The sequence below is a fragment of the Macrobrachium rosenbergii genome, chromosome 26, assembly GCF_040412425.1.
Source record: "Macrobrachium rosenbergii isolate ZJJX-2024 chromosome 26, ASM4041242v1, whole genome shotgun sequence".
Classification (NCBI taxonomy): Eukaryota; Metazoa; Arthropoda; class Malacostraca; order Decapoda; family Palaemonidae; genus Macrobrachium; species Macrobrachium rosenbergii.
In genome coordinates, this window is record NC_089766.1 from 51,652,801 (window position 1) to 51,676,871 (window position 24,071).

The following is a 24,071-nucleotide window of genomic DNA, read 5'->3' on the forward strand; positions in this document are numbered from 1 at the left end:
GGCCTGGCCGCCCACTGACTGCACAGCCATAGGTAAATAACTTTTAAAAATTCTTTATTTTTTATGGAGTTCTTTCAGTTTACAATATTATTGGTTATGTCAAGAGAGTTGTGTACTTACTTCCCTTCAGTAGAGTACTTGCAAATACACACAATGGAATGTTTTTCTGAGTTAGTTTTGTTTTCCACTTCATACAAAGTGAAGGTGGGTACATTACTGACATTAAAAATACCCGAAAGGGTACGTGGGGAGAAAAAGGTTGAAAACCCCTGATCTAGATGGTACATCCGCCTTTCATTAGCATACCTGCTCCAGTGAACCAGAGTGTGCCCAACTGTCAAAGGGCTATCACAGTGAACACACACTGGAGCGCTACCACCAGCAAGAAGACTGCATGTCAGTCGGCAGTGACTAACCTTTAGCCCTGCTAGAAAAATGCTTTCATGCAAGTTCCCAGGCCTGAGTTAACTTGACCGGAGGCATTTTCCCCGAGATGTAACAGAGTACGGGACCTTTCTCTGAAATAAAGTGGGGTGCCATATCTTAAAAACTAACCATAGAATTTTCTTGAAAATAATCCCATTAAGTTTCCCACAGCCAAATTGGTGCAGAGTAATAAATCTAACCTAACCTAACCAAACCTAACTTAACCTAACCTAACCTATAGGGGCATGACAAAAAAAACCTGGGCTGGTGTAATACTAGCATACATCTCAGGAATTTGCTAACCAGAGGCCATTGCAACGTCCCACCCACTCGCTAACCTATAAGTATGGCCAACTCAGGTTTATAATTAATCCCATCAACTTTGACTCTAATAGTTGCTAAACCTAACCCCACTATTACACATCACTACTTGCACCACATTAAAAGTTTGTTAACAGTCAACAGTGCCTTCTAATTTGTTAAACCTATCAAATCCAGACCTCATTAATCGTATTTTGTTTTCACGGGAGGTCAGGTGGTGTTGGTACACTTCTTCTGCACATTTTATGTGAAAACCAGTAAAAAATAAAAATGGAAAAAAATTAAATTTGGAATAATCATATTTCCTCTATACGTTACCAAAATGTGATGGCAATGGTAGGATATTTCCTTTTTTTGTAATTAACACATACACTCATTTATTCTTTCCTTAAGTAATAAGTTTATATCTGCTGACATTCATGATGCTGTCTCTCTCTCCAAAGCAGGTAACGTTAATCAAATTTCAGCACCCCTTATTTGCTTATTCTAAGGTATTTATGACTGTAGCCTCTCTCACTCTCTTTTAGTATAACACACACGAGGAATTTTCCTTAAAATTAACGAGCAAACCAATTTTCCTTTTGTTAGCAGGCAATTTAACCCAACATAATTATCGTTGGGTTAAACGACCTTCATTTTAGCTTGCCAAGATTTTGTGACATAACACGTTCAGATATAGTTGTTACGAAATATAGACGGGTGTGGGAAAGGCCCCTTCGTTCTTTGAGTCAGTGGTAGCAAAGCAACAAAGGTTCTTTCGATCGACACCTTTTATGTCGCTTTTGAAAAGGTGAAATGAAAAGTAACCGTTCTTCGAGGCCGCGGAATGGGAGTCAGTTCCGTTTTCTATGACGCTCCCGTTGAAAGAAAGTGTAATATCTCTGTTGAACCAAACACCTTATAACATCTTATATCGTTTTTATGGTACTCATAGCGTTGTCGCGATATGGGAGGACCAGGCGGAATAACAAAGAAAAGGTTAAAACGTTTCTTAAGATCAAGCAAGCCAATAAGGTCAAGTAAAACACCAACAGTTGAAAAGAGTAAAAGGAAAGTGTGGCCCAATCGCCAGCCAATCTAGCGTAAGGCGGCAGACTTTTCAATCCCCAAAACAATTCGAGGCATTCCGCTTTGTCTGGCCGGCATTAAAACCAGGCTGATCGAGCAAGAAAGCGTCAGTTTACCCAAATCCTTCGATCGAAAAGTGAACCAGCCATGAGGTCTGCTGTTGCCCTAGGTACTGCTGTCGGCTGATTTCAACGTTACAGTCATGTTTTGATCATCGAACGTTTTCCCGCTCACTCAGTTGCTAAGTTGTCAGATTAACCTACAGCACCACACACACACACACACACACACACACACACACACACACACACATATCAGATGATAAGCCTAACCGGCAAATCAGATTGAAAAGTGACAAATATATATATATATATATATATATATATATATATATATATATATATATATATATATATATATATATATGCAGAATGTTTCAGAACAGCAAACTAATCCCTTTCAATATTTCCGCAGTTGCTGTATTAATCCTCGGCGTAGCAGCCGCCGAAAGGGTAAGTAATATTATGAAGTTACTCTTATTATTAAGAGAAATCAACGTCGATTTTTTTTAAGGTATTGAGAAACGTTTTCAGCAGGTTTTAGAAATAGAATCTTTGCCTTTTTCAATTTGATGTTAACGAGCTTATCATTATTATTATTATTATATCATTCTCATCGTCGGCCTGCAACATATATGAGCAATCACATGAATTTTTTTCTAGCTTATAGTTTGATTATGGTAGGCTTTATATATCATTCTTCCTGCAAATTTTAAATTTCGTCTGAATTCATCTCTCTCAGCCCCACTTTTTTTTTTGGGGGACGTAATTATACTCATTATTATATTTGACAAGATAATGCAAAAGAAAACACGACAAGATTATAAGGCTTTACCCCAATGAACTGTGACACTTCCCACTTGTCAGAGAACCTGTTTTACATTCCAATGCATTCCTCCAGAGCACCTTTGCCCCTCTTTTGACCTAAGCTAGTGGTTCTCAACCAGGGGGAATTCCCCCTAGGGGGTGATTTCAGAGTTTCAGGGGTGGAATTGTGACCACAGACTGGAAGGCTCAAACTGGCTCTAGGACCACATAAAACGCAGTGTGCATCGGTCCACAACACTGAGAGGTCACGCTGGGCTTTCTCTCAGCTAGCTTGTGGCAGCATTATTTTGTTGCATATTATCTGGAATGCACCTTTTGAGGCAGACAATTTAGGAGAGGGTGCATGGGCCAAAAAAGGTTGAGAACCACTGACCTAAACTGTGGATTTGTTAGATGATCAACTTCTGCAATCCATAAAGATACTGAACAGCTGAGGGGACATAGCACACCGTTTTTGTTTCAAATCTACTTTTATACCAAAGCAGTCATCTCCTGTCTCTGTATTCTGACGCTTCATATTCCTTAAGAACACTTTCAACCACTCTCAGCAACATACCTTTTACGTGATATTCTCAACACCCTCTAAAGTACCTCATTATTGATCTAAAAACCCTCTTCAGTTTCTTCCCTAAACTTTTAGTTCACAAACTATTGATCTAAAAATTCTTCAGTCATCTATTATCAATTTTGAGTCAAATTTTGAGTCAAAACCCAGTGCTACTTTCGCTTGTCATCTAGGCGTCACCTACTCCCAAGTGCTAGTACTAAATGCCTACGATAAATGTAAAGCAGATGGCCACACGAAGATATCCTTTATTAATATAATTTGTCGACCACACACTACAGAGATGGTTGTATATAATACTTTGATCCCCGAGGGGCTAGTACTAGACACAGCGTCCCAAGAAGCTTCCGCCTTGTTTAGTACTAGCACCTCGGAGTAGATGACGCGTAGATAACAAGTCAAAGTAGCACCCAAAATCCTACCATACACTTGACCTACTGTAGTGTAATGGAATTCTTAAAGACTGCTCTATCATCTCTAACTTTATACAATGGTACAGTGATTCATGTCAATATTTCTTTAAAAACTTTTCTTTATCCAGAATACCTTACAGACCTTGGTCATCTACTTATTCACTCTGCCATCGCCTTACCACAGCATTTCAGTTTGTAACCTCACTGGCTTCTGGTGTCTTTCACTTCTTTAGCCTTTCTATTACCCCCTTTACATCCTCAATTGTAACTTCCACGAACATTCTAAAACTTACGCTAAGCACTATGGCTCTCGTATCACTCATCTCTGCCAATCTTCTGTCTTTTACATTCAAAGGGTCATCAAAATGCTTTCTTTTGAATCAGAACTCATTTACTTCAGAAAACATCCTCCATGTGCATCACTTGTTCTGAAATTTATGAGTTCATCAACCCATTCTTCTTCTCCAGAAACTTGTTGTTCATGTTTACCCTCTATTTTTATTACTTACTTTCTTCTTCTACCTTTCTTTCATCGTAACTTCCAACCCAATATTTTGTACACCTGCTCATTTATTTCTCTTCTCTTTACGAACTGTTAAACTAAAAGTCTCTGTTGTATAACTGCACCACAAATATTTTCCTTTTTCATTCACTAAACCTTTCACCCCATAGGAGGGTGGTGCCGTCAGTGCACCTCACGGGGTGCACTGTAGGCATTACCAAAGGTTCTTTGCAGCGTCCCTTCGGCCCTTAGCTGCGACCCCTTTCATTCCGTTTACTATACCTTCATTCATATTATCTTTCTCCCATCTTGCTATCCACCCTCTCCTAACAGTTATTTCATATTGCAGCTGCGAGGCTTTCCTCCTGTTACACCTTTCAAACCTACCTACTCTCAATTTCCTTTCCAGCGTTGAATGACCTCATATGTCCCAGTGCTTGGCCTTTGGCCTAAACTCTATATTCCATTCCATTCCACTAAACCTTTCATTTCTCTCACCCAACCACACTAATTTTATTGTCTCTTCCAACCCTTCGACAATCACATTCATTCTCTATTGTCCCTATGACCCCCTATATATATATGTATATATAGGCATATATATATATTTATGTATATGTGTGTATATATATATACATACATGGATTCGTATATGCATATATATGTATACACACACAATATCTATATATATATATATATATATATATATATATATATATATATATATATATATATATTATATATATATATATATATATATATATATATATTATATATATATATATATATATATATATATATATATATATATATATATATATATATATATATATATATATATATATATATATAAATATATATATATATATATAGTATGAGATATGCTGTAAATTTACCATAAAAATTCATAAGAACACCAAAAACTAGGCCTATGATGAGATTTATCTCAACAGGATTAACAGGGAAACCCAATAAGCTCTTTGAGAACACTACTACGCTCCTTGATGTTTGAGACTGTGCTGAAAACGACAACCGCAATTACTTAGAATGTACACTATAGTAAATCTGAAACGTATTTAGCATTTTAACACGCCTCCTTTATATCATAAAAAAAATCGGTTATATCATTTGAAGCAGCCTCATTTATTTCATCAATAAATCAGCTAAATCATTCGCCAGAATGTTTATTTCATCTGCCACAGTTCCGTTATTTCATCAACGAGTCATTTCAATCATTTGCCAAAGCCTCCTCTAATTCATTAATGAGTCAATTCAGTCATTTGTCACAGTCTTCTCTATTTCATCAATGAATCATTTCATTTGCCACAGCCTCCGTTATTTCATCAATGAGTCATTTCAGTCATTTGTCTCAGCTCCGTTATTTCACCAATGAGTCATTTCAGTCATTTGCCACAGTCTTCTATTTCATCAATGAATCATTTCATTTGCCACAGCCTCCGTTATTTCATCAATGAGTCATTTCAGTCACTTGCCACAGCCTCCGTTATTTCACCAATGAGTCATTTCAGTCATTTGCCACAGCCTCCGTTATTTCACCAATGAGTCATTTCAGTCATTTGCCACAGCTCCGTTATTTCATCAGTGAGACATTTCAGTCATTTGCCACAGCTCCGTTATTTCACCAATGAGTCATTTCAGTCATTTGCCACAGTCTTCTCTATTTCATCAATGAATCATTTCATTTTCCGTTATTTCATCAATGAGTCATTTCAGTCACTTGCCACAGCCTCCGTTATTTCACCAATGAGTCATTTCAGTCATTTGCCACAGTTCCGTTATTTCATCAGTGAGACATTTCAGTCATTGCCCAGCTCCGTTATTTCACCAATGAGTTATTTCAGTCATTTGCCACAGTCTTCTATTTCATCAATGAATCATTTCATTTGCCACAGCCTCCGTTATTTCATCAATGAGTCATTTCAGTCACTTGCCACAGCCTCCGTTATTTCACCAATGAGTCATTTCAGTCATTTGCCACAGCTCCGTTATTTCATCAGTGAGACATTTCAGTCATTTGCCACAGCTCCGTTATTTCACCAATGAGTCATTTCAGTCATTTGCCACAGTCTTCTCTATTTCATCAATGAATCATTTCATTTGCCACAGCCTCCGTTATTTCATCAATGAGTCATTTCAGTCACTTGCCACAGTCTCCGTTATTTCACCAATGAGTCATTTCAGTCATTTGCCACAGCTCCGTTATTTCATCAGTGAGACATTTCAGTCATTTGCCACAGCTCCGTTATTTCACCAATGAGTCATTTCAGTCATTTGCCACAGTCTTCTCTATTTCATCAATGAATCATTTCATTTGCCACAGCCTCCGTTATTTCATCAATGAGTCATTTCAGTCATTTGCCACAGCCTCCGTTATTTCACCAATGAGTCATTTCAGTCATTTGCCACAGCTCCGTTATTTCATCAGTGAGACATTTCAGTCATTTGCCACAGCTCCGTTATTTCACCAATGAGTCATTTCAGTCATTTGCTACAGTCTTCTCTATTTCATCAATGAATCATTTCATTTGTCACAGCTTCCGTTATTTCATCAATGAGTCATTTCAGTCATTTGCCACAGCTCCGTTATTTCACCAATGAGTCATTTCAGTCATTTGCCACAGCTCCGTTATTTCATCAGTGAGACATTTCAGTCATTTGCCACAGTCTTCTCTATTTCATCAATGAATCATTTCATTTGCCACAGCCTCCGTTATTTCATCAATGAGTCATTTCAGTCATTTGCCACAGCCTCCGTTATTTCACCAATGAGTCATTTCAGTCATTTGCCACAGCTCCGTTATTTCATCAGTGAGTCATTTCAGTCATTTGCCACAGCTCCGTTATTTCACCAATGAGTCATTTCAGTCATTTGCCACAGCTCCGTTATTTCATCAGTGAGACATTTCAGTCATTTGCCACAGCTCCGTTATTTCATCAGTGAGTCATTTCAGTCATTTGCCACAGCCTCCGTTATTTCACCAATGAGTCATTTCAGTCATTTGCCACAGCCTCCGTTATTTCACCAATGAGTCATTTCAGTCATTTGCCACAGCTCCGTTATTTCATCAGTGAGACATTTCAGTCATTTGCCACAGCTCCGTTATTTCATCAGTGAGACATTTCAGTCATTTGCCACAGCCTCCATTATTTCATCAATGAGTCATGTCAGTCATTTGCCACAGCCTCCATTATCTCATCAATAAGTCATTTCAGTCATTTGCCACAGCTCCGTTATTTCATCAGTGAGACATTTCAGTCATTTGCCACAGCTCCGTTATTTCATCAGTGAGACATTTCAGTCATTTGCCACAGCTCCGTTATTTCATCAGTGAGTCATTTCAGTCATTTGCCACAGCCTCCATTATTTCATCAATGAGTCATGTCAGTCATTTGCCACAGCCTCCATTATCTCATCAATAAGTCATTTCAGTCATTTGCCACAGCCTCCGTTATTTCATCAGTGAGACATTTCAGTCATTTGCTACAGCTCTGTTATTTCATCAACGAGTCATTTCAGTCATTTGCCACAGCTTCCTCTAATTCATCAATGAATCATTTCAGTCATTTGCCACAGCCTCCGTTATTCCATCAATGTATCATTTCAATCATTTGCCACAGCCTCCGTTATTTCATCAATGAATCACTTCAGCCATTTACCACAGCCCCTTATATTTCATTAATAAATCGGTTAAGTTATACGACACAGCCTCCTTAATTTCATCAACATCGATTGAAAATAATTTGCTTCGGCCTCCTTTGTTCCATCTAATTCTGCTAAAACATTTGGACCAGCCTACTATACTTCTTCAATAAACCGGCCACATCATTTGCTCCAGCCTCCCTTGCTTCATCAATAAATAATTTGACGCACCCTCCTTTACTTCTCCAATAAATCAGGCAAATTCTCTTTAAGAACCTCATTTGTTTCATCTACTCATCCAGAAATCGCGTGCCACGGTCGAATCATTTACAGCTGCCTTCTTGGTATCGTCAATACCTTTCACGAATGTTTTAGCCAAATCATCAGCTCTTCCATTCATCAAAATATCATTAAAATCATCTGATATCTTTTTAAAATTACTTGCCATCATCTCTTTAATTTCATCAGTAAATTGGTTAAATTCCTATTTACAACACTTTTATTTCATCAGTAAATCAGTAAATAATGTGGTAGGTGCATGTTTTTTTTTTTTTATCCAAAATTACCTTTTCGCACTATTTATTTTTTTTTTTTTCTCCCTCTCTACAATAAATTCGGCAAAATCACTCGACGCGACCGTGAAATCACGTGCTGGCACCTCAGTTATTTCTTCAACAGATTCCAAAAATCACTTATAACATTGTCTCTCTTATAAAAATATCGGTAAAATCAAAAGTCTCCGTAACCTTTATTTTATTATTTAATTGCTCTACACCTTGCCACTGGCGCCTTTATTTTATCCAGCAATCGTTCAAGTCACTTTCTAGAACCTCCTGTATTTCATAAACATATCAGTCATGTCATTCGCAATAAACCTCTTATTCGTAAACTTTCGCGAGTTAGTTGATGGTTCTTTATGTACCTTTTTTACTCACAGTGTTAGGTAACTCATTTCATCTGACTCAAACAATGAGTATTCCATTCTATTATCGTCGAGTAAAGTTGTTCCAAGATAATGTCCCATTTCCGCGATATTCCTTTTCAGCAAAACTTCAAGTGAACTTCATACAAAAGTTACTTCATATAAAAGTATCGTCATCAATCCAGATGTTGATGATAGGATTAAAAATCCCTGACTTCTACCAGTCATTTTAAAGACATCTGAATATACCATAATATTAAGTTTGCTGTTCGACTGACCGGGAATCTCTTCGGCGACCACCGTCAGTGATCATAGTACTAGTAACGCCATATAACTCGCAATTGATTAGCCTACGTCCTCGCTTATTTTTGGATAATGGATCACCACAGGTGCCATGTGAATTAACTTACGAATCTCCCTGGATTAAAGGAAGCGCAAGTGACCCGTTTAACGGAAACAGAAGTGTGCCAGTGTCGGTGGCCACTGCTCTTATGGCTTTTGTTTCTGCTGGAGTAAATGAAATTCTCTCTCTCTCTCTCTCTCTCTCTCTCTCTCTCTCTCTCTCTCTCTCTCTCTCTCTCTCTCTCGAAATAAGAGCAAACACTACAGCCATAGTCATCCAGTCCTTGAAGTTGTGGTGGGTTTATCATGACGTTCTTCATGAGCGTATGCTATTATGGTTAATTCTCATTCCTAAATTCCTTCTTATTACATTTTTTAAAGAAAAAATAGACCAATATTAACATGGACGTTATCGTTTTGCCAAGTACCATCATTATGTGTGTGTATATATATATATATATATATATATATATATATATATATATATATATATATATATATATCTAATGGTACTTGGCAAAACGATAATATAGTGTTCATGTCAATACTGATCTATGAGGGTCGCGCATCACACAAGTGTCATGGAAATACTTCCAAAACGCGCACTTTTCACAGGTCCGACGAGGTGGCGCCAGTGTGGGCGGTTTCGGCGGCGGCTACGGCTACGGGGGAGGCAACAGTTACGGCGGATACGGCGGAGGATCGGGAGGCGTCCACGTTTTGCTCGCAGGGAACGGTGGCGCAGGTTACGGCAGCGCAGGAGCCCCGGCCCAGGTCCTGAACGCCGGCGGCGGCCTGGGATTCTACCCCTCGACTTACGGAGCCCAGCAGGAGTGGTACTACAACGCCGCCATCCACGCCGGGGACCCGTACGCCGCCAAGACCATCGGAGCCGGGAACTACGCCATCCAGTCCGCTGACGCGGCCGCAGCAGACGCGGCCCATGGCGTCATCGCCCAGGCTAACGATCCCAACATCGCCAACGCAGTCTCGTACCTCACGCACCACGCCGATGCAGCTGCCATAGGCGCAGCTGCTCACGGCGGAGCCGCTTACATCGTGACCCACGCTGACCCTGTGCCTTCTTATCACTGAGAGATCTGACCCGCAGGAGTCCCTGACTCTCGGTTGGGCTCTGTCTGGTGAAGGATGCTTCTAACAACAATAATTTTTACTTTAATTTCATCGTTTCTTTTTGAACCAAACAAAAATCATCACTTAACTCCAAGAAGATAGACTTCTAAGCCCGTGGAAATTTTTCTCTTTCAGTATTGTTCATTACTTTACGAGTCAAAATATGTCTATAACAGTCATCGTTATTCATTGAAAACTACTATTTATTTTGATGAATATTGTTCATTATCGAGGTAAAATGCTTTTTTTTTTTATTTACTTCTGTTCATTCGAGAAAGACGTTCACAATATGCATTCGTCTCCAGCAAAGGGATTGTGTGTGTTTTCTTCCGTCCACAAAGAGATAAATAAAATGCTTAGTGTTAAGGTACACACTCGTTTTTTTCCTACCTTTCGAAGCGACTTCAAGTAACCTATCGCGCGAAATGGAGTAAATTATTAGGCTACTATAAATACTCTGTTATGAAACAAGGCTGAGGAACACATGAAGCGCAAGAGGAAACAAGTAAAGATGGCGCAATCGAGTTTTCTGTACAGCGTATAATGCTGTATGAAACTCCCAGCCAAGGGCCTGTGTTGTTGGTGCTTATAGCAGTGCCAGAAGTATACGATTATGTATAACTTTAACCTTGAATAAAATAAAAACTACTGAGGCTAGAGGGCTGCAATTTGGTATGTTTGATGATTGGTGGGTGGATGATCAACATACCAATTTCCAGCCCTCTAGCCTCAGCAGTTTTTAAGATCTGAGGGCGGACAGAAAACTGAAAATGAAAAAGATATAACATAGATGTGATGACTAGATTAATCAATTATTTTTCATTTCAAACTATGTGGTTAGTTTGGATCAAGCTACCTTTATGCCAGCACTGGTCTTGCCCTAAAGTAGTCGGTTGTTGATAGGTGTGAAAGGATTAGGAGGACCAGGATTAACAGAGTACAGGGTTAGAGCGTTACTGCGCACGTTTGTGACGTCACTGGAAGCTGACCATAGACGAAAACAAGGAAATTAAGGGTCACTATTGTAAATTTCACGTTCGGATTATCCTTTTGCCTCTGAGTAGACCTGCATTTAAGCTCCTTGATCCTTACAATAGAAGAAGAAGCCGTGGTCGCGGTCGGGTCGTCGAGAAAGTACTGACCAGTTGAAGGGCACCTTTTACGTAAGCTTCCTTGTTCCTCACTCTGGTAAGGTCAAATACTGACTGATGACTTTTCTTCCTCTTAACCTCGGCCAAAAGCAGCCAGACCATGACATGCGCGAGACTGTCCTTGTTTTGGTCAGAGGCTGATTAGCCCCGAACTCTATTAATCCTAAGAAGGACCTCCTGATTCTGAACAACTTACAGAGACGAATACACCATGAAATATCTTGATAATCACTTTCCCAGTTCATCTTGATAATCACTTTCCCGGTTCATCAGAGCCTTCTACCAGCAAGACAGGTACACAAGTATGTAAAGTCACCACATCGGCGCCAGGATAGTGTTTCGGCGGCGCCATTAATTAAGTCTCCGCTGAGCTTGTTTTCTTTGGTGACTTCCCATTTTCTTCAAGCTCAATTAGTCACGCCTAAAACATGCCAGGTCACGCATTTTAATCATTTTTACTTTATGCGTGTTTATACAAATGTCACACATTGTGTATCACATGTTTCTTCATTCACAGGCATCAAGACTGTATCCATATTGTAGCTCTGTATGTTTTGTATTGTAATTGTACTCGTTCACTGTATATTATTGTTTATTGTTTTGACCTCAGGTCACAGTCAATTCCATTGTCTCGCGGGCGAAGGCGTCAGTCGCCGCAATATAAGCTGCCTGGGTCTGTAATAAAGTAGCAGTAACTTTTACCTGCTCGTTTCTTTGACACCTTACAGTGGTGACCCGAGTATCCCGGAGCCATTAGCGGACTCACACGGCGACTTAGTCTTGGCTCCAGGATTTCTCCAAAACGCTCTTAGCGGCCTAAACACGGCGCTGTAACCAGCGTTTGAGCGATGCTGACTCGCCGTGGCGCCCCACCAGCCGCCACTAGCGGAACCACACGCGCACGCAAAGTGCGCACTGACGCGAGTACCCCACTCCAGTAAGGGGGTCAAGGAGCGAGCATGACGCGGATATCCTCCTTCATGCAGTTAAACGCGGACCCCGGACTCGGAGGTTTACCACCTCCCATCACACCCGTGCCCACCCCGCATCAAGGCCCTCCCGCAACTCCCACACCAGCGCCCAACACACGACGGCGGGCAACACACCGCTGGCCCTCACCGTAAAGCTGCCGCCCCGTTCGCAGGGGAACCCATCGATGTGGCTGCGCAGGTGGAGAGCCACTTCAGAATCGCGGACCTGACGGACGAAATCCCCTACAGGCCGACACAGTGCTCAACGCCCTTCCGGAGGACGTGTACAGAAAAACTCATCTCGCGAGCACCAAAACACACCCTCACATACAGCACCACAAAAAGTTCCTCCTCAAAGCTTGCTCCCTGCCCATCGCCGGCAGCCGGCCGCCTGTGCTATCGACCTTGCCATAAATCCACGCCACGACCTCCAATTCAAGAGACGCCAGGGCATGGTCGTAGATCTCCTGTCACTACCAGACTTGGGTGGCACAAAGAAGCGGCAGGAGATAAGCTTCACACGGAAATCTACTCGCCAACTCCCTCCCGGAGGTACGCAACCAGATCGCTCACCCCTACACCATGCCTGTCGAGGACCTCATAGAGACGGCGCAACACCTCGCCAGACTCCGTCAAGGCTTCATTAGCGGCTAAAACCGCCACACAGGCGGTCAGCTCCGTCCAGCCCTGAAGAGGACGTGAGAGCAGCCCGGTCAACGCCATCGCCAACAGACGTCCACCGAACCACAGCAGATGGAGGTCCCGGGCTTGTCGCTACCACAAGTGGTTCGGAAGGACGCTCAAACTGCCTGCCGCCCTGCTCGCTCACCCGTTCAAAAAACGGGGTGGTGGCGGCCAGCAGGACAGGCCGCCATGGCAGCCAAAGAACCCAGGCCTCAAAAACAGTAGGATTTTACGTCCGCGACACCGTCTCCGGCAGGATGATGCTGGTCGACACAGGAGCCTTTAAATCGGTCTTCCCAGCATCCAGAGGACCGCAACCAGACACCAGACCCGGCCACTTTCTGACGGCCGCCAACGGAACCCCCCATCCTCTCCACGGCACCAGGCTCCTGTCGATCTCCATCCTGGCCAGAGTTACTCTGGGGACTTCATCGTCGCGGACGTAGGAACCCCACTCCTGGGGCCGATTTTCTGGGCGCGACTTCGGCCTGCTAGTCGACGTGGGCACCAGCGCCTCCTCGATACCGACTCCTGCCGGTTCTCCGTTAACGGCGGGACCCAGACCCACCATCAGCGCCGCTGCCCCACCAGTATGCACACCTACTGTCGGAGTTCCCTGAGGTATTAAGCCCGAGCTTCGCCAAGTCCCCGGGGCCCCAGCCAAGCACGGCATATACCACCATATAGTGACTAAAGGGCCCCCGACACATGCAGTTCCAGGCTTCCCCCTCAGCGCCTTCAGGAGGCGAAAAAAGCGTGCGGAGATGGAACAGATGGGCATCTGCAGAAAAGCCTCCAGTCCATGGGCCTCCCCCTCCACATGGTGCAGAAACCGACGGCTCCTGGAGACCCTCGCGGCGACTACAGGCGGCTCAACATTGCAACAGAGCCTGACCACTACCCTCTGCCCAACATGCAAGACCTCACGGCCTCCTTTCACGGGGCCAAAATATTCACTAAATTGGACCTTCTTAAATCTTATTTCCAGGTACCTGTTGCGCCAGAGGACATACCAAAGACAGCCATCATCACGCCCTTCGGGTCCTATGTGTTCGCCTTCTCCACCTTCGGGCTGAGGAACGCAGGGCCACCTTCCAGCGGCTCATGGACAGCATCCTGGGGACCTAAAATTCTGCGTCTGCTACGTCGACGACATTCTCATATTTTCCAGGTCTCACAGCGAACACCAGAGACACATCAAAGCAGTCCTCAGCGCCTCCAAGAGAACGGCCTCGTCGTCCGTTTTGACAAGTGTACCTTCGGCGTCCAGAAAGCAGAATTCCTGGGTCACGAGGTGTCTCCGACAGGCGTCCGCCCTCTTACATCGAAAGTGGCAGCCGCAGCCAAGTTCCCGACACCCACCTCCATCAAGGCCGTCCAGGAGTTCCTTGGGATGGTAAACTTCCACAGGCGGTTCATCCCCGGATCGCAGGCACACCACGGCCCCTGACGGAAGTCCTAAAAGGTCAACCAAAGTCCCTGTCTTGGGGACCCAGCCAGCAGCAGGCCTTTTCCCTGACGAAGGCCGCCCTCACCAAGGCAACCGCCTTGGCACACCAGGATCCCAAGGCTCCCCTCCAGCTGACGACAGACGCCAGTAACGTCGCCTGCGGTGCTGTTCTGGAGCAAATCATCAACGACGCCCCCCAGCCCATCGCCTTCTTCAGCAAGAAGTTCAGTCCCGCAGAGACCCGCTACAGCACCTTCGACAGGGAACTCTGCGCGATGTACCGCTCAGTTCGGCACTTCAAGTTCCTCCTGGAGGGGACGCCCTTCACAATCTTCACAGACCACCAGCCACTGGTTCACGCCTTCACGAAGCAGGGGGGACGATGGTCTTCAGACAGCAGCGCCACCTCTCAGCCATAGCCAAATTTACCTGTTCCGTCAGGTACCTCCCCGGCAAGAAAAATCCCGTAGCAGACGCCCTCTCCAGAGTCGAGTTGAACGCCAGTGCAGCTTGGTGTGAGATTACCAGGACCTTGCCAGAGAACAGGCCGCTGACCCAGAAACCCCAGCATACCGCACCGCCATCACATCCCTCAAGTGGCGGGATGTGATCTCGCCCCGAAGGCCCCAGCCTGCTCTGTGACATCAGCACAGGCCAGCCCCGCCTTTGGTTCCAGCCTCACGCCGCCGCCAGGTATTCGACATAATTCACGGCCTCTCACACCTCCGGCAGGACCACGGCCAAACTGCTTTCAAAAAGTTCGTCTGGCACGGGTGTGGACGCCACGGCCTGGGCAAACAGTGCCTGCAGTGCCAGACCAGTAAAGTGGGTCGTCACACGCAGTCGGGGGTAGGCGAGTTCCCACAGCCAGGGCGCCGCTTCAGCCACATCCACATCGACGTCGTCGGGCCCTTCCCCATCAGGCGGATCCAGATACCTCCTGACGGTGGTAGACCGTTCGGAGGTGGCCCGAAGCCACACCCATGCAAGAAGCCACCGCCAGCGGCGTGCGCGAGGCCCTGCTCTCCAGTTGGGTTAGCCAGCCGGCCCGGTTACATCACAACCGACAGGGGCCCCGCTTCCTCTCCGAGTTGTGGTCTGCCCTGGCTCAACTGCTGGGAACCACGCACCACACCACCACAGCATACAACCCAGCGCCAACGGCCTGGTCGAACGGTTCCACAGGTCCCTAAAGTCATCCCTCATGGCCCGCTGCACCGCCGAGGACTGGAAACATCAGCTGCCGTGGGTCCTCTCGGGTTGAGGACCGCCCCAGAGCCGACGGCACCCCATCCGCAGCTGAACAAACCTATGGGGAACCCCTCGTGGTGCCGGAGAGCTCGTGACGGATGAACGCCACTCCCCATCACTGCAGAGGCTCCGCGACGTGGCCGGCAAGTTCGCCGCCTTGCAGGCGCGCTCATACATCGACAAGCAACCACCTTCATGCCGCCACAGCTGTCATCCGCCACCCACGTCTTCGTCAGAGTCGGCGCCGTCCGTCCACCACTAACTAAGCCCTACAGGGGACCCTTCCGCGTGCTGGAACGGAACAGCAAGGCGTTCAGCTGGCACTCTCCCAGGCAAGGACGACTGGGTTTCCATAGACCGGTTAAAGCCCGCCTTCCTGTCGGAGAGTCCCGCATTTTACGCAGCACCCCTTCAACCGCACTCCAGCACGCCCTCACCCCATGGGGCGCGCCGCCCCAGGAAGGGACCGCCCAACCAGCAGCCTCACAGGCGGGAGGCCCCTCCGTTATCTTCAAGGAGCCGGCACCCTTCAGCGTCCCAGCAGATACAGGGATTAGTCAGACGCGTCCCTCGTCTTGGGGAGTATTTGTAAAGTCACCACATCGGCGCCAGGATAGTGTACAGTGGCGGCGCCATTAATTAAGTCTCCGCTGAGCTTGTTTTCTTTGGTGACTTCCCATTTTCTTCAAAGCTCAATTAGTCACGCCTAAAACGTGCCAGGTCACGCATTTTAATCATTTTTACTTTATGCGTATTTATACAAATGTCACACATTGTGTATCACATGTTTCTTCATTCACAGGCATCAAGACTGTATCCATATTGTAGCTCTGTATGTTTTGTATTGTAATTTGTACTCGTTCACTGTATATTATTGTTTATTGTTTCGACCTCAGGTCACAGTCAATTCCATTGTCTCGCTGGGGGCGGCGTCAGTCGGCCGCAATATAAGCTGCCTGGGTCTGTAATAAAGTAGCAGTAACTTTTACCTGCTCGTTTCTTTGACACCTACAAGTAATGCTTCCATATTCAAAGGATGAATAGGAATATAGGCCTATAGCATAAAAATGATCAAGACTAAGTCTTTCTGGGAGAGAGGTTATTAGAAAAACAGAGAAAACAGCATATAAGATTAATGCTACTGAGACAGCAGTAATAATTAATAAAACATGTTTAGCTGAGGGGCTTTTGCTAAAATATTTTTATTATTATTGTCAATGCATTCACAGTGCTGTGGGACAAGCCAAGGACATCAGTGAATTTTCTGTAAGAGAGGCTCCACATGGCAGTACGCTGGTTGAGAACTATGAGAACGGCAAACTCGTCACGGTACACATCATAACTTGAAACGCACTAACAAATAAATTCCGAGATGAACATAAAACATTAAAAAATGAAATTTAAACCATAAAGTCAAAATCTAGGACATTTTTTCAGCCGTTCAGAGCTTCAGAAAGTGAAAACAAGTAAAGAATAAGCCGAAGTTTCTTTGGCGCAATCGAGTTTTTTGTACAGTGTATAATGCTGTATGAAACTCTCAGCTACGACCAGGCAGCGTTCAGTTGCTCCCCAGATGCGGTCAAGTGAACGTGCGTCGGCGACGCCTCTGGAAAGCGCTGCCAGACGCAAGATCCGTGGCTAACCTTAAGCTTAAATAAAATAAAAGCTACTGAGGCTAGAGGGCTGCAATTAGGTGTGTTTGATGACTGGAGGGTCGATGATCAACATACAAATTTGCATCCCTCTAGCCTCAGTAGTTTTTAAGATCTGAGGGCGGACAGAAAAAGTGTGGACGGACAGACAAATAGCTTTCTCAATAGTTTTCTTTTACAGACAACTAAAAGAGAGTTGGAGTGGTTGGACAGCAAGATTAAGAGACCCAGAAGATGAATGAGATGAAGTACAAGGCTCCAAAGGTAAAATTGGGAGAAAACCCACACAGTTGCACTAAGAAGAGTCTAGAGATGTTGGATCACGTTACAAATTCAGTAGAGTAATACAGTCTTGGTTTTGGCCAAGAACAGCCTCTTATTCTTCAGATTACACCACTAACTGTCCTGTTAAGTTTACCAGTAATTTGATTTCACATTCTGAGAATAATAATGACAGATATGAGAGTTAAATTTTCGGCATACAGCACCAGCTTATTGTCAATAACTATAGATAGTGAAGACCAGAGACACAAAAGGTGACAAAGCACCACTTAATGGGTCCCCCTAAATACCAATCTTACTAAAAAGACCACCAATCAACTGCAATCCTCCCCTGTCTCTTTCCTTACAAAATCTGTTAACATTTATTAACTTTGAGCAAGCAAAAAAAACTCCATAGTTATCAGGTCTTACAGCAATGAAATCTTTCAAAAATGACTCATAGTAACATGAGTCTTGAAATGGAGAAACAAATCCACAGTTATGTATGGGTACGTATATTTAAAAATAAACTTCTAGAGAGAGCTTTCGGGAATTTGTTCGATTCCCCTTTTTCAATCTGTAAGGGGAACCGAGCAGATTCCCGAAAGCCCTCTGCAGGAGTTTATTTCTAAAAGATACTTACCCATAACTAACTGTGGATTTGTCTCTCCGATGAAATCTTTTTCAAGAAGCCCTAGATTTATATGTTGTTCCTCATTGAAGGGTTGGGTACCGTTCTCTGCTAGAACACTCTGCTGGCCCCGCGTTCGATTCTCCGACCGGCCAATGAAGAATTAGAGGAATTTATTTCTGGTGATAGAAATTTATTTCTCGCTATAATGTGGTTCGGATTCCACAATAAAGCTGTAGGTCCCGTTGCTAGGTAAGCAGTTGGTTCTTAGCCACGTAAAATAAGTCTAATCCTTCCAGGACAGCCCTCTCTAGGAGAGCTGTTAATCAACTCCTCAGTGGTCTGGTTAAACTAAGGTATACTTAACTTATGGTTAAACTTTATTAAGCAGATCTAGTAGAAAGCCAATTATTAACTGCCAATTCATACCAAAATGCCTACACAAGCGTTCCATACATGTAAATTCTACCTTAGGTACTGAATGTTATGTACTTAATGGGAAAGCTTTACTATAAGTTATTTTTCAAGAAGTTCTTGGTAAGCTTAACAACTGGTATTGCCCCGTACGGGAGTAATGCCGTCAGTGCACCTCACGTGGCGCACTGTAGTCATTGCTTAAGGGTCTTTGCAGCGTCCCTTCGGCCCCTAGCTGCAACCTCTCTCATTTCTCTTACCTCCGTTCATATTCTCTTTCTTCCATCTTACTTTCCACCCTCTCCTAACAACTGATTCATAGTGCAACTGCGAGGTTTTCCTCCTGTTACACCTTTCAAACCTCCTTTACTCTCAATTTCCGTTTCAGCACTGAATGACCTCATAGGTCCCAGCGCTTGGCCTTTGGCCTAAATTCTATATTCAATTCAATTCAAGATTTGGTATTGTTCTTGATCTTCGTTGTTTTCTTTGCCGTGATTATAATATAATAATTACACTGCATTTAACGATTCCGGGTAATTAATATTAATGGCGTTGCAATCGATCGTCAGCTAGTTCTTCATTGGAACAGGGTAGAGCTCTCTGCTAGCACGCTGTTGGCCCAGCGTTCGACTCTCCACCCGGCCAATGAAGATTAGAGGACCATTTATTTCTGGTGATAGAAATTCATTTCTCGTCATAATGCAGTTCGGATTCCACCATAAGCTGTAGGTCCCGTTCCTGGTAACCAGTTGGTTCTTAGCCACGTTAAAATAAATCTAATCCTTCGGGCAGCCCCTCTGAGGAGAGCTGGTAATCAGCTCCTCAGTGGTCTGGTTAAACTAAGATGTATGAGTAACTTTAACAAGATCGTCAGCTTTCTTTACCTTTACCAAACACTATACAGTGTAATACTAACATGGCGTGGCACTGATTCTGAGGCTTCTTACAGAAATTGAGATCTTTAGTAGTACCATTCATCATAATGTAGTTCTCCTGTCTGAACGTCAGAAGCTGAGATTTAATAGTAAACAATTTCAAAATGACAAGGCCAATCTGTGTCTGATCTTGTCCTATGAAGTCATTCAGCGCTGAATGGAAAATTGAAGAGTAAAAGGCCTGAAAGGTGTACCAGGACTGGAAAATCAAAACAGCTGCACTATGAATCAATTGTTAGGAGAGGGTGGATTGCAAGATGGAAGAATAAACTCAGGTACAGACCAAGAATGAAAGGGGTTGCACAAATACTCAAGAGGAACGCTGCAAAGACTGAAAAAGCCTTACAGTGCAGAACTTGAGGTGACTGAAAAATATCTCAAATACGGAGTTTATTGACAAAGTATGAAGTGGTCTTTCAAGAACTTGACCAAGGAAATTACCTGACTCCTTTGTGTGACGTTGATCTGTTTATCTTTATATATAGATATATATATATAAATATACATATATCAAGATATATATATATATATATATATATATCAATATATATACCAAGATAAATATAAACATTCTCAAGAAACCATTTTTAACAAGAATGATCTTTTCGCGTGTTCCATAATAATTGTGTCCACGTTTTTAGTAAAAATACTATTATTTTCAACAGACCTGAAAAATCAAAATATGTTGACCAAGTATACCTTAGTTTAACCAGACCACTAAGACTGATTAACAGCTACTAGAGAGAACTGACCAAGACTGAAAAATAGATTTATTTAACGTGGCTAAGAACCAACTGGTTACTCAGCAACGGGCCCTACAGTTTATTGTGGAATCGAACCAAATTATAACGAAATGAATTTCTATCATCAGAAATAAATTTCTCTCATTCTTCATTGTCCGGTCGGAGAGTCGAGTATACCTTTAGGCCCAGAAGAGTGCTATTCCGAGAACGATACCTGACCCGTCCAATGAGGAATAATCAAAATATAAGAACCACCTTGTTTATCACCAAGACATTTTTCAATCCCACTGGGCCTGTCGTCGTCTGTCCAATTCAGTGGAATGGAATGGTAAAAGTTTAAGTCAAAGGCCTAGTTTACTGGGACATATGAGGTCATTCAGCGGTGGAAAGGAAATTGAGAGAAGAAAGGGGTGAAAGGTGTAACATGAGGAAAACCTCGCGATTCCACTATGAAACATTGTTAGGAGAGGTTAAGGAAAGTAAGATGGAAGAAAGATAACATGAACGGAGGTACAGTAAAAGGAATGAAAGGGGTTGCAGCTAGGGGCCTAAGGAAGGGACGCTGCAAAGAACCTTGAACAACGCTTACACTGCTAAGAGTGAGGTATACACTGGCGGCACTACCACCTCGGGGTGGGCGTTTGTCTCATTCTGCTAAGATTCAGTAGTTTTTTGAAACGACTGAATATCTCTTGCGCTCGACCGAGTCGAGATCTCGATCCAGGAATTCTTTTCATTTTCCTCTGACTATTATCTTTCTCTCCAGTTTTTCTTGTCACTCAAATATATTTTAGAAAGATGCAAATGGCGCCGAGCATTTAGGTGACTGAGTAAATTGCATCTCGATGAAGCGTAGATAATGTTGAGTATTTGGGTAACAAATAGTAATGGTTACGCCTTCTATTTGGCATTAACGAAAAGAAAGAAAAGAAAACTGGTAAATACGCGCTTGATTCTAAACTGCATTAAAAATCATTCTCTTTGCCTCATAAGAACATAGAATTTAGGCCAAAGGCCAAGCGCTGAGACCCATGATGTCATTCAACGCTGAAAGGGAAAATGACAGTAAACAGTTTGAAATGTGTAACAGGAGGAAAGCCTCAAAGCAGTTGCACTATGAAATACTTGTTAGGAGAGGATGGACGGCGAGATGGAAGAAATAGAGTATAAACGGAGGTACAGTAAAAGGAATAAAAGGGGTTGCAGCTAGGGGCCGAAGGGACGCTGCAAAGAACCTTAAGTAATGCCTACAGTGCACCGCACGAAGTGCATTGATGGCACTGCCCCCGTTGAGGTTCGCCTCATAATGTTTATTTAATATATTTTGCGAAATTGGGACACCCGACTTTCGAGGTCACTTTCACCAGACTCGTAAATGTAACATTTTTATGCAATTTTAACCACTTTGTTAACTGTTTATTCCCAAAACTTTAAAAGGGCCTTAATGTTTGACATATTTTCTGAAATTGGGAAACCCAACTTTCAAGGTCACTTGCACCAGACTCGTAGATATAACATTTTTAAAGCACCTTTAACCATTTTTTTTTTATATTCCCAAAAGTTCAAAAGGGTTTCCACGTGCTTGGATGTCATACGGTCAGATGAAAGACTTCTGAAGGACGAAGCCAACGCAGACGATTAAAAGAAAAAAAAAAAAAAAATCACAGCAATTCTCGCATTGCAAACGCTGTCGTTGTCACTGTCAACTTGTCCAGTCTACCGTGAAGAATACTGCTTTGTGTAAACAACATGAAAGAGAATGTGGACGAGACAGCGCTGGTTTGTCAGGCCGCGCTGCCTACATATTGGGAAAGCTTCGATTCGACCACTGTTTCACAAAGGAGGCTTTTCGATCCGGCAGCAATTCAGCGGCAGTTATTTAGTGTTCTTCGCCCGTCCTTTGGAATGAAAAGAGAAAAAGAAAAAGCAATTCCGTGATAAAAATAAATAACGTTGGAAGCTGTTAACTGGCCTTTCTAATTTGTTCATGAAACAGGTATTTTCCCTTTTACCTGCTTTTACTTCTTCCTAATGAGCACCGTATTCTCTCGAAGCTTGAATTTCAAGTCCATGGCCCCTTCGGTGGGCTTGTTCCATATGCATAGGGTTCATCTTCTGAATAATAATAATTATTGTTATTATTATTACTTGTATTTGCAATAAGCTGTCTGATCACCTACGTAAATATCATTATAGTTTGAAAGTCTAATTCCTCTTATTTGATTAACAAATCTGCACAGTTATATTACTCGCACGAGAAGACGATAAGAGATCAAGGTCTAGACACCTCGGGAGTAATATTATAGATCATTCCCGCGGTACATAGCCGGGCCATCTGTGTCAAGATTTCGTCATCGCGTTCCCTGCGTTAGACAGCCTTGAATTGATCCTCAGTCGAAGGAGATAAAAAGGCATTCTGCTGCGCTATATAAAAGAACTTGCGAGTCCATTCGCCACAGTTCCGATTATCGAACAGCTTCAAGATGCGAGTCCTCGCCCTCTGTGTCTGTTTAGCCGGTCAGTAAAATCATTCACACTTTTTCATTTCCCTTTCGAATGTATCCATTTTGGCATTTTCCTGTCTTAATGTCGAAGTCCTCTTCTTCTTTAACAGATATTACTTTGGCCACTGTTCTCTAGGATTTCCTGAGTGGTGTTCTTGTCTCTCATTCCTGATCTCACTGCACTTGTTAGACGTCCTAATCCCTAAGAAATCCACAGCCTTTTAAGAGGAGAGTCTGTAAGTACGTCTGGGGGGAAGGCTATTGACACTTTTCTTGTGGGACAGGGCTTTTTTTTGAGCAGCACTGTATAGCTGAGAGTGCCCCAGTGCTTGGCTTTATTGCCAAATTTTCATAAATCAAAGCAAACTAAATCAAGGGTAGTATGCAGAGTAGGGAGACAGGGATATTCAGTTACTTTGGGAGGGGGTCCAGGAGGGGGCGGCAAAAACCACCCCAGCCATCTCAGGGCACGGCGCCCTAAGTTAGGTTAGGAAGGTAAGGTCTGGTTAGGTCAGTGCACAGCATTCTAAGTAAGGTTAGGATTTCTCACTCCTACAGTACTCCTGTCTCCTACTCTGCACCCGGTCCCAAATCAACCTTACCTGACTATTCAGTAGTAAGTACTGACTAGTTCCCCTTAGTGTAGTTGTTCTGCCATTTAAGAGATCGTACGAAAGTAATGCAAAAAGTAACCTCCTTTGCCTGTACGGGGCATCTTGGTATCACTGGCCCGATGATTAACCAGCAAATGCTACTGCTCAAATTTTTTGTTGTTTAGTAACTACATAAAAATTTTGAGCAGAAGCAACTGGAAGTGACACCAAGCCAGGAATACTGTACCAAGATGCCCCGTGCTGAGGCAAAGGAGGTTACTTTTGTACGATCTCATAAATGGCAGAATAATTACACTAAGGGGAACTATCGACCTTTACTAGTGAATAGTCGGGTAACGTTGATTTGGGACTGGGTGCACAGTAGAGAGACAGGGAGTAGGTGTGAAAGCTAGCAACCTTTCTTAGAATGCCGTGCCCTGACCTAAGAAGACCTTACCTTCTAACCTAAATTAGGTGCCGTGCCTGACCTGGCTGGATGGGGTTTGCCCTCCTGGACACCCGCCTCCCAAGTAACACTAAATATCCTGTCTCCCTACTCTGCATTACTACCCTTGATTTGATTTGCT

At 43.5% G+C, this 24,071-nt stretch overlaps 1 protein-coding gene across 1 annotated transcript; it reads left to right on the plus strand.

Annotated features, from left to right (window-relative positions):
- Positions 1–1,887: 1,887 nt before the first annotated feature.
- LOC136852766 (uncharacterized) lies at positions 1,888–10,613 on the plus strand. The gene is made up of 3 exons (XM_067127663.1): positions 1,888–1,984; positions 2,290–2,327; positions 9,723–10,613. The coding sequence occupies exons 1-3, from the start codon at positions 1,963–1,965 to the stop codon at positions 10,200–10,202; spliced, it is 540 nt and encodes a 179-aa protein (XP_066983764.1). The 5' UTR covers positions 1,888–1,962; the 3' UTR covers positions 10,203–10,613.
- The last annotated feature ends 13,458 nt before the right edge of the window (positions 10,614–24,071 follow it).

Coding starts and splice junctions, on each gene's coding strand:
- LOC136852766 (XM_067127663.1), top strand. CDS start 1,963: ATGAGGTCTGCTGTTGCCCTAG. Junction 1,985..2,289: donor GAGGTCTGCTGTTGCCCTAG/GTACTGCTGTCG, acceptor ATATTTCCGCAG/TTGCTGTATTAATCCTCGGC. Junction 2,328..9,722: donor GCGTAGCAGCCGCCGAAAGG/GTAAGTAATATT, acceptor CACTTTTCACAG/GTCCGACGAGGTGGCGCCAG.